This window comes from Ochotona curzoniae, unplaced genomic scaffold (genome assembly GCF_017591425.1).
Source record: "Ochotona curzoniae isolate NIBS_2020 unplaced genomic scaffold, NIBS_Ocur_1.0 contig_21, whole genome shotgun sequence".
NCBI lineage: Eukaryota > Metazoa > Chordata > Mammalia > Lagomorpha > Ochotonidae > Ochotona > Ochotona curzoniae.
In genome coordinates, this window is record NW_024465322.1 from 2,679,946 (window position 1) to 2,695,884 (window position 15,939).

Genomic DNA, 15,939 nt, shown 5'->3' on the forward strand with positions numbered 1-15,939 from the left:
GTGAAGGGAAAATCATAGCAACAAGGCCCTTTCTTAATTATCCCCCCAACCAGGTGTACTCACAAAGAAAATCATTTCTTTAGTTTTTATTAAATTTCTGTTTTGGACCAAATAGTTCTTGCTTCTTTCAGTGCAGCCTAAAATGTTCTTGAGATTTGGATCTGAATCGCTTTTTGCTGCGACTTTCACCAGCCAAACTCAGCCTCGGATGTTGAAATTTTGCCACAATAGCGGACGTTTTAGAAAAGTGCCACTGATTCCCAGCGCAATTGCAAGAGTGGAATTGTCTGGAAAAAAAAATAACATTGGTAGAACATTGGAAAGAGGGCAGGATGAAAATATTCATTTTCATGTCTGAACTCTGACAATTTGGTTGAAAGAAAACTTATAAAAATACAAATTTCTGATTAGTGTCATTATTTTCTTTTCTTGCAACTCATATACCTATCCAAAAAAAAAAAAAGAATGGTCATGAAACAGTAGAGAGAAATGTTTGTTCCCACAAATCATTATGGGAAATAACCCAGAGCTGTTATCCACCAGACACAAAGTTTAACGAGGCACTCAAGATCAACAAATGGCAACCAATCAGAATGTTCCAGCTGAAGGAAATTCTTCACCAGGCTGGGGCTGACCTGACAGCGTATGTTAAAATGACTGAGAGTGTGAGCTTACAGACGCCTGAACGCGTAACACTGCTCACCCAGTGTGAAAATTGCTGTAGACGTGCCCCGAGTCAGATTCCCTTCAGCAAAATATTCTTAGATTGACATCAGCAGATTTAAAAAAAACAAAATTAAGCAGATTGCAAACACGAAGATAGGTTTAACCAAAATAAATGTCACCGTCTTTCCTTTCTTATAAAATAGCAAGGAATTAATGGGAATTCAATAAAAAGAGTTCTTCATCCTACTGATAAACTATAATCGCTTGTGATATTCTGAGATCAGTGGGATTTCAATGTGGGAGCATTTAACTCAACCAGGAAGATGGACTTTCAGCAACATCTGCATTTTAACCCCTGCATCTGAGATGGACCTTCTGATTTCAACATTTGCCTGGGTGATTCTAATCCATGTCACCGTGAGCTCCTATATGGTACCACATCAAAGAGAAAAGACGAATGAGTAGAGCACTTTATGATATGATAGTGAACAGCAGCCATGTACCTCTGCAATGATTTTATCCTTGGAAGAAAGACTCATAGAAGGACAGGCGTATGGAAGTCTCTTTCCTACGAATCTGGCGTTTGTGCAGTGAGCATCCAAATGTGTGTATGTGTGTCTCCACCGAGAATGTTTGCATAAGTCCCTAGATTATTCGATCCAAAGATTCAGACATGTGGCTTTTTATTGCCTGCCAGCTGCCCATCACAAAGGTTATAGCAAGTTATATTCAAGTAGCCTGTACCTATACCTGTGTCTTGTTAGGAGCGTAGGTTAAATTTTCTGAAACTTGCTTTGGGTATTTGTATCTTTCCAGGAACTTCTGCATTTCATCGAAAGTGTCAAACTTCCTGAAGTACATTTATACGTAATATCGCCTTAGTAACTTTTTTGTAATATTTCCCAGATATGTAAGAAAGACTTAAACCAGTGCCCACATCGTATTCTGGCATTGCCAACAGAAGCTTTGCTCACTATGCCACCATGCAGGACCTCCACCTTGCTTCTTGAAAGCCAAACATCTGTGTATCTTTTCCAATGACCCTTCCACCCTTGCTTTTGTGTCTCTATGTTATCACACCACTGGTTAGTTCTGAAGGGAGCACGGACAGCGGGGTGAAACATTGCCGAAAATTGCCCACCCCTTCTCCACCAGCCATGGTTGTCTCTATGCTGTAGTATATTCCATACTGTCATTTAATTTGCATTGCCTTGGGTCACAAGTACCACTCAGGCTGGCATAGCAGCAAGCCAGGCATGGCACACGGAAAACCACACACAGGCTTGCACAGACCAGAGCTTATGAGTCAAATTCGCCTTCCGCTTTGCAACTAAGTTGGTTTGGAAATAGCCACACTCACAGTCGTGTGTTATCCAAGCACTTTGACAATGCTTTCATAGCAGAGTTGACAATTTTTGCAGGTATAATATTGTGGCAAAGCCTGCAGTGTCTTACTACCTGGCTGCTGTAGAAGACGTTTGCTCACCCCTCGCCCAAACACATCTCGGTCCTAACTGATGAAAAACACATAACTTTATTCTAGAACATTAAAGATACGTGTTGATTTTCATGTGGATTTTTGGATACCCCGCAGCCTGCCAATCTCTATCTTTCTAATTTTGTTTATTTTTTTAATGCTTAAATGCAGTTTTATTTACAAGGCAGATTTACAGAGAGAAGAAGAGACAGACAGAAAGACCTTGCTTCTGTTGGTTCACTCCCTAAGTAGCAACAATGGCCAGAGTGAGTCCATCAGAAGTCAGGAGCTTCTTCCGTGTCCCAAGGCTTTTGCTTTCTTAGGCCACAATCAGGGAGCTGGATAAGATGTGGACCAATCAGGACGTGTACAGGTACATTTTTGGGATGCCAGGCTTGCAGGTGGAGGGTTAACCAATGAAGCCATCACACCGGCCGTCCAGTTTTCTTAAGTACCACCCTTTCTAGATGTTCCTTGAGTGGCCACTACTTAATTAATATGTGCAAGGAGGAGGAGGACTCTCGGTGAGCTCTCCAGCCCCTTGCCCGGACTCTTGGTGTTCTCATCTCTGTTCTGTCCTATGTCTCAACCTCTGTCATCTCAATGATTGTAAAGCAGAAAAGGATGCATCTTGACATGGTAAACATTTCCTCCAAAAAAAAACATAATATTTATTTAGGTAATTCATTGCTATTAACCCAGTGTCTCTTGTGCCAGATGTGCCTTAATTAGCTGTCTTTTGAAGTTCTCTCAAAATTTTCTTTTGTCTTCTAATTCATGAGACTTCCCTCATCTCTTACGGTAATTGTGTCTCTTAGGAACACTCATTTGAGACTCTACAGAGGGCAAAATGTTTATGCTCTGCGAGATGTCATTCTGATATGTTTGTATAAAAGTTTCCAACAAAGGTTGCAAATGAGTGTTTGGCAGCTTGCAATATGCATCCCTTGACCTTTTATCACTTTTAATCAGCTCTCCAATCAGGAAAGGATTATGGCAACCTGGGAGTAAGGTCATAGGAGCCTGGTGGTTAATAATTGGATGGAAACAGAGCCGTGGCCTTTTATACCAAAAGAGGCACCTGACTCTGCGATGCTGTTGAAGTGTCAAAAAGGCAGGCACAGCATTCACATCTCTTTCCTACTCCTTCTCCTTCGCAAATCTTAAGTCATGTACATATACTGAAAAATCAGGATACCTGCGCTTTGTCTTTACTCAAATGCTCACGCTGCCCACATCCCACCCAGCTCCCTGCTTGTGGCCTGGGAAAGCAGCCCAGGACAGCCCAAAGCTTTGGGACCCTACACACACGTGGGAAATCCAGAAAAGGCTTCTGGCTCCTGGCTTCAGATTGCTTCAGCACCGACCATTGCAGCTACTTGGAGAATGAACCAGTGGATGGAAGGTCTCTCTGTCTCTGCTTTACTCTGTGGGTCTGACTTTCCAATAAAAATAAAGAAACCTTAAAAAACAAAAAAGTTAGTGTCTGGCCACAGTAACTTAGTAGGGAGAGCTGCCTTTCACCCAAAGCGTGAACTGATGCTTGCTGCCCACAGGTGTTCACTGATGTAGAGTTTGAAATGAAGCACCTGCTGCTATGTGTTTCTGGTCTAATTTTCTGTAATTCTATAAATTGGTTTTTTTTTTTTAACAGAGGAGTCAAGCTATGAATTTCTGTCCTGTTTTCCATTAAACTATGATAAGTAGTTCAGTAAGCCATTCGCTAAAATAATAATATTGTGCACATAAGATTTGCCAGATGAACTGAGAATTCTCCAGTTCAAGATTTTGAAGGTTTATTTATTTATTTGAAAGGCAACAGCAAGGAGGTAGGAAGACAGAATTCCCATGGAGTGATTTACTCCCCAGATACACTCAGTGGATGCAGCTGGGCCCAGACTGAAACCAGCGTTCCAGTTCTCCTACTTGGGTGGCAATGACCCAACCACTTGAACCACTGCCTGTTGCACTAATCAGTATCTGGACTCAGGAGCCAGAAACAAGTGTCAAACTGCAGCCATCCAACATGGGATGCAGCATCTAAGCCAGTAGACAAAATGCCTAATCCTAACTCGAGATTTTCAATGAGAAAATAAAAATACCTCTCCCTTGGTACCTAGAGGATATGCATTAATCTTTTCTCCCATCTCTCCTTTCCTCCTTCTTGTGTTTGTTGGAAATCTCTTGTGTCTACTTGAACATCTCAATGTGAAGAAACACAGTAGTGGATCATGCACATGTGCAGTTCATACGAAATAGCATTGGATGAGCAATTCAGTGTCTTGAAAGTCTACTATTGATGCTTGGCTCCTTGCCTCCATTCGGATTTTCTGACACTCTGTAGCCTCACCTTCTTGAATGGGGAAGGCATAGAAACATAATGATGACTTTACAAGTTAACATCATTACGAAATTTTATACTGATAACATGACAAAGTTATGACACACTGCGCCTTCTGTACAATGAAGGAGACAGAATCATGTTTCCGTATTTTTCAGAGAGCTAATGTGTCCATAAAATCCAGTTCTGGCCCAGATTAATTTTACATGAGGGGAGTATAAAAGCTTCAAAATTAATATATATTGTTTCTATTTTAAAAAGTCCTGATCTTTCATTTCCTTAAGCTCAATACATAATCTTGAAATACTATCTATTAAATAATAAATTAGAGAACCAAAAACCTCTTTATTATTCCTATAGAATGCCAAATATAGAACATGCCCAAATTAAACATCGGAGAATTAAGATCAATTGTTCATAAATAAAGTAATTGGTAACAAAAGGGGCCATTTATTTTCTTCCAATATCTTTAAAAATTCAGGAAATTAATATATAAGCCAAGAATTTTTTGCTGGCATCTTGTCCAATTTTATTGCCATGTTCAATCTATTCTGTCACAACTTATATATCTACACATTAGGAGAATGGATCGGAAGATGGGAGTAGCACTGACTAGGAACTTGATTTTGCTTGGATGAGTCTTTAAACCTATTCGTCTCTGTATCCATGAGCAGTGGATTGCATTAGGAATGCAAGTGAAGTAATCCAATGGTTTTGTGGGGAAAATAATGTATGAATGTCAAATTTCCTCAGAAATCTGGCCGGTGGAAAAGATGGACTTTGGTGTGAAGGAATGAACAGGTATTATGTTACCGATTCTTTGTCACTGAAGTAGTGATAATTAAATGAAGTCATTCCCTTAGCACTATCTTGTCCTCAATTGCATATACGTCAGTTGCCTCTGATGTCTTGCTACTGTCGGTAGTTAAGTGTGGTTACTGTGTAGGATCATTAGAAACTGAAAGCATGTATAGGTAGATGAACCTCACAAAATGATCGCTGTAGATATTGCCCCCTTTTCTCTTACTCATGGTCCTGAATTTGAGTTCACAAAATGAAACTCACATAACTTTCAGTCGTAACAGGAATGTAAAGCTCGCCTCCACTCCTCACTGACTCAGCGTTCACACCATGGGAATAATTGTGTAAGGGAAATTGTGGAATTAATGAATGTTGTTTTTTTCTTCCTCCAAACTAATTTCCAGCAGAGAGCTTTGCAGCTGATAATCCCGAGAGGCAAAGCTTAACTCTTAACCTGCTTTTCTCTCTGTCGTTGCAACTGTCCATGTGGCAAATCAGACTCCTTTATAGGGAAATGTTGGGTTGCTAGATTTCTCATTTGTATCATGTATCTTTTCACAGTCACCAGAGCAGGAGAGATCTTTTAAAATATACGTTTTATCTATTCTCCGCACATGTTTAATACTCCAGTAGGCATCAATAACAGCAAATGGGAAGTAACAACAACAACAACACAAACAAAAAACAGAAGAATTGGAGATATTCACAAGCTACTTGTTTTTCTTATCATATTATTGTTGATCCCTCCTTGTGAGCTGTAGTTCTCTCCTTCTGTCTTCCACAACTTAATAATATTTGTATATATGATATAATATGTGTCCCATATGACGTGTTATGAGATCATAGTGAAAGTTACTTACAAACTCATATAAATGGAGAGGGGTTGTTTCTTCCCCAATCCATGTGACCTCTGAGAGAATCTTCCATCTACCAACCTCAGGAATGTAGTCTAAGTTTGTGAGGTACACTCCTCAAAACTGAAGATCCATATACCCCAAGTGGAAAAGAGGGAAATCGTGGCTCTTTGCCATTTGGGGCCGTTGCCAAAGTCATGACTCACTTGCTCTGTGGGCTGTTGTCTTTACGTGGGATGACAGGGACTCACATTGCCTTAATTTCAGATTCCCTGAGATATGAAGGAGAGAGACTACAGAGGAGCTCTCAGAGTACCATTGCCAGACTATCAGCATCAACTGAGATCCTGTAAGAAATGCAGGTCCTCAGGCCCATAAACAGCTGCTGGACTCAGAAGCTAGGGAGAACCAGTGAGCTATGTTTTTACAGTTCTTCCAAGTGATGGAGGCTTTCTGTCATCACGATTGAAAAGCTCGTGAATGGGACTAGTATTGTGGATTTTCAGGTTAGGAAGCTGCTTCTGTGCCTGGCATTCCCTCAGGGATGCAGGTTCGAGACCCAACTTGAGCATGTCTGGTGTAGCTCCCTGCTCATGTACCTGAAAGGGGCAGATGATAACCCAAATAAAAAGGCTCTGCTCTAATGTGGGGAAGAACTAGAACAAGCACCCAGCTATTGGCTTTTGTCTGGCAACCCCCAGGCATTGTGGATACCTGAGGATTGAACCAGTATTGGAAGATCTGTTTCTCTCTCCTACCCTGTACCTGCCTTTAAAATAAACAAAAACAAATCTCTTTTAAAAATAAAAGTGGAATTTAAAAATGAGTTGAAACTTTTTTCAATTCATGTATACAAGTTAGGAAGTATACATTGAGTTTAGGTTTGATACGCTCATGACCTAAACATTTGCAATTTTAAACTATAATTTAGGCCACATGAGACATAAATATGAACTTTCATATGTGACATATTTAGAGAGAGATACTTTAAACCATAATTAATAGCATGTTGTTTTAGGGCATAGAGACTTTTTAAATAAGTACTGAAGTTTAAAGCAAAGTAGCTGCCAGTGTTTCACAAATATTCAAATATTTCATCTTTTATAAACCATGCATGTTTATTGAGGTGGTCAATACATTTTATGCCTAATACATCATTAACTTGATTAAATCTCAGGACCAATTTTTTTTTAACATTCATCCAATCCACCCCATTAGTTGACATGAAATCTATGAGAACCACATTATTTATAATCTATCACATATGATTCAATGACCAAACTATTTGATTTGCTTTCATTACTGCAGCTCTGTATAAACCATACAGTTGCATTTGGAAAATGAGAATAATAAAATCCCAAACTTCAGTTGGCTATGGAAAACAGGCCAAAGGAAACTGAGTTTATTAATGATCAAATGGAGAGGAAGTCAGGCTGGCTGTCAAGATTACAGTTGAGAAAAACCAGGAAGAAAGTACAAATACCTTCAGAAATATGCCTAAGAACAGAATCCTGTTTCCCAGCTTCTCTCCCAGTGACCCATCTGCTTAGAAGCACATTGACTATGAATGATCAATTCCAAGTCTGTTTCTTTAGCATATATATTAGATGCTGGCCGTGCAAGAGGCACTGTGGAACTTGGAGCACATCAAAACAGATCACATGGATAACTACCCTGAATCCTCAGTAACAACACTTTCATTTAGGCCAGGGATTTTCTTTTTCAGTGTTTTCCTGCAATCAGAAAATCACATAGAGCTAAGGAGAAATGTGCTTTAGAACTGCATTGACCAAAAACATTATGTTCCTTTCTTCCTAAGCTAAAAGGTGCATTTTCTTAAAAAGCTGAATATTTTTTTTTTTAATTCTCATGGCACCCCCATGTTGCCATGGTAACAAAATGACAAATGGCCTTCATACACTTTCACTGTTTATCAATAAATAAGCTCAGCATTTTGGAGGAAAAGTCATGCTCTTCGGCTCAGTCTTTTGAGAAGCAGCGTTTTGTGCTTGCGTCGAGTCATGATGGAGGTACCAGTCATACAACTTTTCACTAAGCGACTACGGAATAACCTGAGAAGCACCACGAGCATTTCTCCCCTTTTGGTTCTATTTTCTTTGAAAATAGAAATCATAGGAATGAAATATGAGTATAGCTTGTATAATGAAAGCTATTTTGGACCTTCCTCCATTCAGTCAAACTCTAACCCAAAATAGAAGAGTAATAACAGAAGGTAATCATCCGTTTTAGCTATAGGATGACTCATCTAAATTTTTCTTTTTATCTTTGCTGTCTCCCACCCTATTCTTCATGCTGAGATTGGCTGTTATTTACCGTGGAGTCTTGCCTCCCTGTCAGCCTGTTCTATTCATGATCTTTTTGAGTTGGGAAAGCAACTCTAATTACTTCAGCATAAAAGTAAGGTAAGTGAGCAGTCAGGAAAACCAGCTTAACTATTTCTCCAGTCTAGATCTTAATCACCGTTAGCTGCAAATGGTCATTTCACAACTCTTCATTCCTTCTCCCATGCATTCGTCTTATTTGTAGAGTCACGTTGCCTTCCAGAAAGGTGTTCACGGATCTTCAATTGCATTTTCCTTCTTCAGTTACTGCCTTAACAACTGATTAAACACCAAGTAGTAACCATTCTTGCTGGATACAGAGATGGAAAAGCATACTTTCTGATTCCTGTTGCTGAAGGTTTGATGACTGTATAATAAACCAAGTGACCCAAGCGATATATGTAAAATCCTTATGATTTTCCTTTATGGACCTTCTGAGCAATCCTAGCTAACTGGTAAAGGTCACAACAGGCGTTGTAGGTGTTGTGGGTTCCTACTTCTCCTGGGGTTCTATTCTGATGGTTTCCCTCTTTTATTTAGCCATCCTCTATATGGTCTAGATTAGCAGAACTTTCAGTAACTAACTCACTGAATGGAGCATAGGCATACTGACTTCATTTCTCATCCATTAATATAATTTAATCTTTTATAGCATACTATGTACTTAAGTTCTTATTTATATTTTGTGTTTCTTCTATGCAATTTCTTGTTAAGACACAAGTTCTGTGAGGAAATGGACCCCAATCTGTGTTATTCAAAGTCTATCTCAAGAATTTCAATTCATTTTTAATGCACACACACAATGCTCAATGAATATTTTGACCAATTCGTGGTCAAAATAAATCTATTATCTCATCTCTCATCTTTCAGTCCACAGTGTTAACTAATATATCATCTTTGTCGAATGCCTAATGTTTGCCAGACATTGCCCCGAGTGTCCAATTCTATCATCTGTTCTTTTTGTCAACCTTCTGATAAAATCAAAACTCTAGAATCCGTAGAGGTGGAGTCCATTGCTTGAGAAAAATTCATTCTCTAGTCACAACATTCCACCAGAGCGGACTGATTCCCCAGCTTGCATTCTTAACTTCCACAGCTGCATGTCTGTCATGTGCATAGCACACATGTACATTGTATGCAATTATTCTTTGTCCTCAGTGAAGGAGCCATTCTCACCATGGAGATTTTAGGTAGAAGAGAAAGGATTGTGCTACATGTCATTCTAGAGGCTATTCCTGAATCAGAACTTTCTGAATTATGCTCTCTCCCATATTCCAGCAGTGAAAGTCATGGAAAGAAAATCTGCATTTTGCCATACCAGTGGTTTGCCTTTTCCTGTAAGTGACATAGACTGAGCTTTCTTGGCCTCCTCTTCACTCTTAGCTTTCTTTGCCATTTGCAATCATCTCTCCATCAAGGAGATTGGACAGGTGCTCCTTTAAAGAGTTGCTGTGACCAGCCTTGGGATACACCAGGGCTGGTCCAGATGTGAGGTGATCAAGTAAGAGAGGAGGGTGGACACAGCATTATTAGAACCGTTGCTTGATCTAACATAACAAGGCTTGTCTCAGAGATCATGTAGATGGGATAAAGACATATGGGTTACAGACTTAGAATGTGTCAAATTGTTGGAAATGGAAATAAATGATTGGGAACAGGTCCAAAGATGACTCTGTGAGAAAAGTTAGAAGCTGCTTTGACCAGCCTGCTTTGCAAATAAATACCTAACAAATAAATTGAAAATACTAAGCTTTGTAACTTTTTTGAAAATTTAAAGTACCTACGTATGTAATATTGGTGAAGAGACCAGACATTTTCTCTGGATTATTTCCAGTTTTCTTGTCAAAGTTTAGTTAGCTGTAGATGTATGGGTTTCCTGTTGGGGTTTCTGTTCTGTTATGTTGACCTTTTTATCTGTTTCTGCACCAGTACCAGACTGCTTTGATGACCACCACCCTGTAGTATGTCTTGAGGTCTAGAATTGTCATTCCTCCAGCTTGATTTTTATTCTTCAGGGCAGGGACAATTTGAATTCCTTTAGTCTAATTTGAATTCCCTTGATTTATGTTTCTTGTCTGATAGCTTTGGCAAGGACTTCCAATGCTATATTGATTAGCAGTGATAAATGTCATATGTGTGTCTAGTTTCAGCATTTCTCCTACTCCCAATTTGAGCATTGCCCAGGATTAAGGCGATTCCATCTCTCCTGTATCACTTGGTGCTGGTCTTGCCGAACACTACAGGCTGTTAGTTCTGAGGGCTACATGGATTTGTTTTAGTTGGTACCCATACAATGCCATGGTGGTACTGTTTTTTCTTGGTGACCCATGCAATGCACTGAACCAGAAGTGAGTTTGCTGTTGGCTTAGCACATGTACAACTTGCTGTTTTCTCGTTGTCTCACAGCCTTTTGCCTCAGTACATAAAATGGCTCCTGACACAGCTCTGGTGAGGTTCTGCTGGCTGTTAGGTCTGGGGCCCACCAGACCTTATTTTGGTTGGTACCCATAGGATGGCAAGTTGGTACTGCTTTCCCTATGGGACCAGTCCAATATGCTGAGGTGGAAATGGGTTTGCCCCTGGCACAGCACAAGCATAGCTCACTGTTGTCCCTCCAGTCCCACTACCTTTGCTGCAGTGCACAAATTGACACCTTCTGTGTCACCGATGAGAGTCTGGGCCATGAAATCCACCCTGTTCATGCACCAGCTGCTTGCGGTCTGCCACTCTGTCTCTGCTCATGGCCAGATCAAACAAATCAGCAGGACTGGCAGTTCTTTGCCTGAGTTAACCTCCTGAGCTCCTATCTGGTCACCAGTGGACCTGAGATCACCAATCACTGACTCACACTAGGGGTATCTGGTCATTGCTACACTGCTCTATTGTCCCTACTGCAGGTCTCCAAATGCCCCTCTGCCGTCTGCCTGTCCTCTCTTGTTTCTTAAAATCTTTCCTCTTCACTTTACCCTAGCTAATGATTCTCTATCAGTTTCAATCTCCCCTCATCCTATACTGCCATCTTGCTCACCCCTACAAAAAGTAGTATTTTGGAAGTAGTGGGAATATAACAGAGTGGCAAGAAAACACAAATAAAATGTTCTAAGCATCAATTGATCCAAATTGATATAGGTAGCTTGAGTTGGTAGACTGCCTTGTCAGTGAAAGATTATGGTTTTCTGTAGCAATTGCAGTCTATGAACAAAATAACTCATAGTGCACCTCAGACTTAATTTCAGTGAGGAACTGGTGAAGAGTAACTGAAAGTAGGGATAGAATCTGTATGATTCCAACAAGGGGGCCAAGAAATCCAGACACAGTGATGATGAAAGCAATAGCAGAGATGAGGAAACTGGAGATCATAATGAGAAGGAAGACGATGAGGGCAAAATTTGGGAGATGCATGACAAAGGTGAGGGAATCAGTAGAGGTTGTAGTGGTGAAGGCGCGCTTGCAGTCCGAGGGAGAAGCCAGGCATCAAGAAGGCTCACGGTAACAGCTGATATTGATGCAGCCAAGTCAGTCCCACCAGATGTATAACGCAGCGCAGCCTCTGAATACCAGTCAGTGAATTCCAAGTGCCCATGGTCTTCTCAAGAAGAGTGTGTTTATTAGAGGGTGGTAGAGCTTCGGATAGGCCAGCAAGCCCTAGGACTGCCTTGTGCCATTTGATCCTGCACCCACATTTTAGTAGGAATGTATGTTAGTACCACAAGCCATTAATTAAGCAAGTCATAGAGCTTCTGAAATATGTAGATGAATGAGTAAGGAAAATTGAATCTTTGTTACATGATTTCTCTTAATGATTAGAGTGTGCACTAGGTAAGCGGAAAAATTGATTGTCAAAGTGTACTAATGCCTTTCTAATTCACAAGGGTTAAGCACATAAAAGTCAGGATATTGAAAGCTAAGTTTCTCATAGAATTATTCATTTGTCAACATTATGCAAAGTAGATGTGGGTGGTGTGTATTTTATGTTATAAATGCAGTAGGAAATCTTGGAAAATGTGGCTCAGGTCAACAAAATAAAACAACAAATTCGGGAAAGTGTCATTAAATATAATTATAGAAATTATTTTGCACACTACAAGGAAGGGTTATAAAACCTACATTTTGACAATAATGCCTTCAGATCTTTAAAAGCACTTTCAATAGGATTTCTTCATGTTTACCCAAAGTCAATTCCCAAGCATATTGTATGTTCTGAAATTACATTACACCTCTGATTTGTAGTTCATACCGGATCCTATTAGACAAAAAGAGAACTGACAGTTATTTCAAAGATCTAGTTAATAAAGAGTTCAGACGCAGTGAGTAAAAATATGTAGTCAACAAGGGTGGAATTTTTAAATATGAAGATGGCCACAATGTTCTACTTTTTTTTTAACGTTTTTAAATGAAATTACTGACTTTCAAGAATGGGAATAAATTTCATGTATTTCACAGTACAGATTTAGGAGCATAGTGCTAATTTCTTCCCCACCCACTCTCCTGCCTGTGTTCCTCATCTTTCCTCTTGACTTCGCCCCTCTTTTTTTATTTATTTATTTTTTTGGAATTACATGATTTCACCAGGCTTCACCATCATAAGTTAAACACTCCATGAGGTGAGGAATTCAACAAGTGAGGAAAAGCCCCACTGCTCTTTAAGAATATAGTCCAAGGTTAGCAATCATAATCAGATCTCACACTGTCAGTTTTGTTCATGTAGATGGCATTTTTATAGCCATGTTTTAGGTACTGTAGATCGGGGTGGGGGGAATACAATCTTTGTTTTGGGGGATTGTGTTATTTCACTATGCTTGATGGTTTTCAGATGCATTCAGTTACAAAGACACGGTTTTATTTATTTTTAAGCCTATTTTTTTGTTGTGTAAGTACGATATTTTCCTCATATAGTCATCAGCCGTTGGATATCTGGGTTGATTTCCTCTCTGAGCCATCGTGAATTCAACTGCTTATAAACATGGGAGTATAGAAAACCTTCCCATGTGCTTATTCCATTTTCTTTGGATAAATTCTCAGGAGTAATATGGCTGGGCCATGGTTTCTACACTTCCTCCATGACTATTTCTGTGTACTTATTTCTAATCAGATCATTCAGAGTATCCCAGTGAGGGATAAGAAGAAGAAGAAGAAGCATGGGACATAGTCGGGAAGGGAAATATACCAGGAAAAAAAAACAAACCTTGGAGCCCTGAATAATATTTCTCTATGCTTTGACCTCATGTACAGGACATGGACAATGAGCCTTGATGGCTGTGTCCTGTGCCACAGTTGAGCTGAAGTGCAGGTTGTACACTTGATGTCCTACGCATTGTTCTAGTTCTCCTGTGGGAGACACGAGACGTAGGAGCTGTGTCCCCAGCAAATAACCCTGGTAGTGTGTTCCCGTCCAATTCAGTCATAACTAGAGGAAAGGAGGGAGGAAGGAGAGGAGGCAGATCAGGCAAGGGATGGACTTTATGATAGCGTGAGGGAGTTCCCTGCCGTTAAATGAGATATTACTGCCATTTGGATTGCTGACGCAATTTCAATTGTGAAAGCATCGCAAGCGCTGTTTAATTTGAACAAATCGTGAGGGCTTTTGATTTATGAGATCAGATACAAAGCATCTGGATTGTGTTCAGTTTTGGTGCAATGTTCACAAATGAAATGAACAAATAGCCGTCCCTCTCCCACTCTAATTAAATCAAAAAAAGAAAACAAAATGGCTTGTGCTACCATTCCTACTTAGCATTGTATTTTATGTCACAGCACAGCAGTCTGCAGAACAATAGAAGTCCATTCATGGGCATGAAATATGTAAATTCCTGAGCTAGCAGACTCTGGACCCACTTCTTCACAAAGGGCACAAGAGTCTGCATTTTTCCCTGACAAATCTATGTGGCCACATTCCATGACCATGAACCCTGCTTTGTCTGTCTAATCCTTTCACCCTCCACTACTTTCTGCTGCCCAACCCATAGAAGGGCACATCTGAACTACCGGTTCTTAGGATGGCCAAGCAAGTATTACAGAAGGGTTGACAGTGTGGTGATATCTGCAAAGGTCCATGACAAGCCACTAAGAGCTTTTCTTTGGTTTTTAACTTTTCTTCCTCAGGCACCACAAGGCCACATAAGGAGGGTGAGGTCCCTGGAGTGGACTATATCTTCATCACCGTGGAAGATTTTATGGAATTGGAGAAAAGTGGCGCTCTCCTTGAAAGTGGCACTTATGAAGGTAGGGATGACTTCCTTGGCATTTCTGTTCCTTGTGGCATCAAAGGTTTCTCAGGGGCATAAAATGGACTGAGATCCCAGGTGATCTGTGTGCTGCTGTTTGATGCTTTAGAGCTTGAATAAGATAATCGTCATCATTTGTGGGAAAAAACTTAAAAATGAAGTCATTCTAACCTTGAGAAATGAAGAGAAATATGTATGTATATTCTCTCAAAACTATTCCTGTGATTTTCTCTTAAAGTATGTTCTTTAGAAGTTTCTAGGTAACTTCTAAACTATGCAGGGATGGGTAGGGTGACCATCCTGGTTGCTGTCTGTGTGTAACTTCCTCAAGTGGCTCCACCTCTACAGCCACCACTTACCTCCAAGTGAAAGGATGGGAAAATGTGAGCTGTGGATGCCTGAGAGTCTTCTTGGGGCCTTGAAATCAAACATGAACGCCAAATGAGGCCAGAACTTAGGAAAAGAACACGAAACAGCCACCTGAAAAGTAGTTCGGGGAAAATGTATTTTTAAAGCATTTCTTCTATGTGTGTGTTTCTGTTTAATTGTCAGTGGTTTTAATTTATTGTTGGTGGATGAATATAGCGAAAATGCTGTTTGTTTACTGATTGAGTAGAGATTACAGACTTACAGTTCTGCCTCTTAAGAAATGACTTAAATGCTTGCACCAAATCAGCTGTCCTGTTAACTTATTGGAACAGGTGAGGAGAAGCACAGTGTGTCTCAGTTTCCATGGAACTGTGCCACATGGCTTTAGGCAGAACTTTCATGGAGTCTTAAAGCTTTTCTTCGGAATGCTTCCATTCATTTTGCTATAGAATAGTTGCTGACTGGCCTTGTGTGTGGATGGCCAAGATAACTTAGCAGCGGTGGAAACTATCAGATGCTGGCGAAGGGATGCTTTCCCAAGACTTCAGTGGCCTCACGTTTACCTTTCCGTATTGAACCTTAAAATTACGTGGATGAAGTACATCAGTAAAGCATGTCATTAATAAAGCTAATAATATTGAAGTAGTCATTAATAGAAAAACATACAGTTACAAGCCTAATATAATCGTGAAAAAGCTAAGAGTGTTCATACTAAGACTGCATCTGGGAGGATATGTCTAAAAGTTAATGCAAAGCAAATTCATAAGTTTTTGAAAGTTTTTTTTTAAAGTGCTCAACTTCATGCGAAGTATTTCATAATGCACATTTCTAGGAATGTTTTGAAAATTTTTCCATATGTAACTTC

The 15,939-nt window shown here is 39.9% G+C and overlaps 1 protein-coding gene across 1 annotated transcript in view; it reads left to right on the plus strand.

The window, feature by feature from the left end:
• The window catches only part of MAGI2 (membrane associated guanylate kinase, WW and PDZ domain containing 2), a 783,782-nt gene that overhangs the window by 414,795 nt on the left and 353,048 nt on the right, over positions 1–15,939 (plus strand). Inside the window, exon 3 of the mRNA XM_040971367.1 lies at positions 14,584–14,703. Coding sequence (XP_040827301.1) covers positions 14,584–14,703 — 120 coding nt within the window. The remainder of the gene's footprint in view (positions 1–14,583; positions 14,704–15,939) is intronic.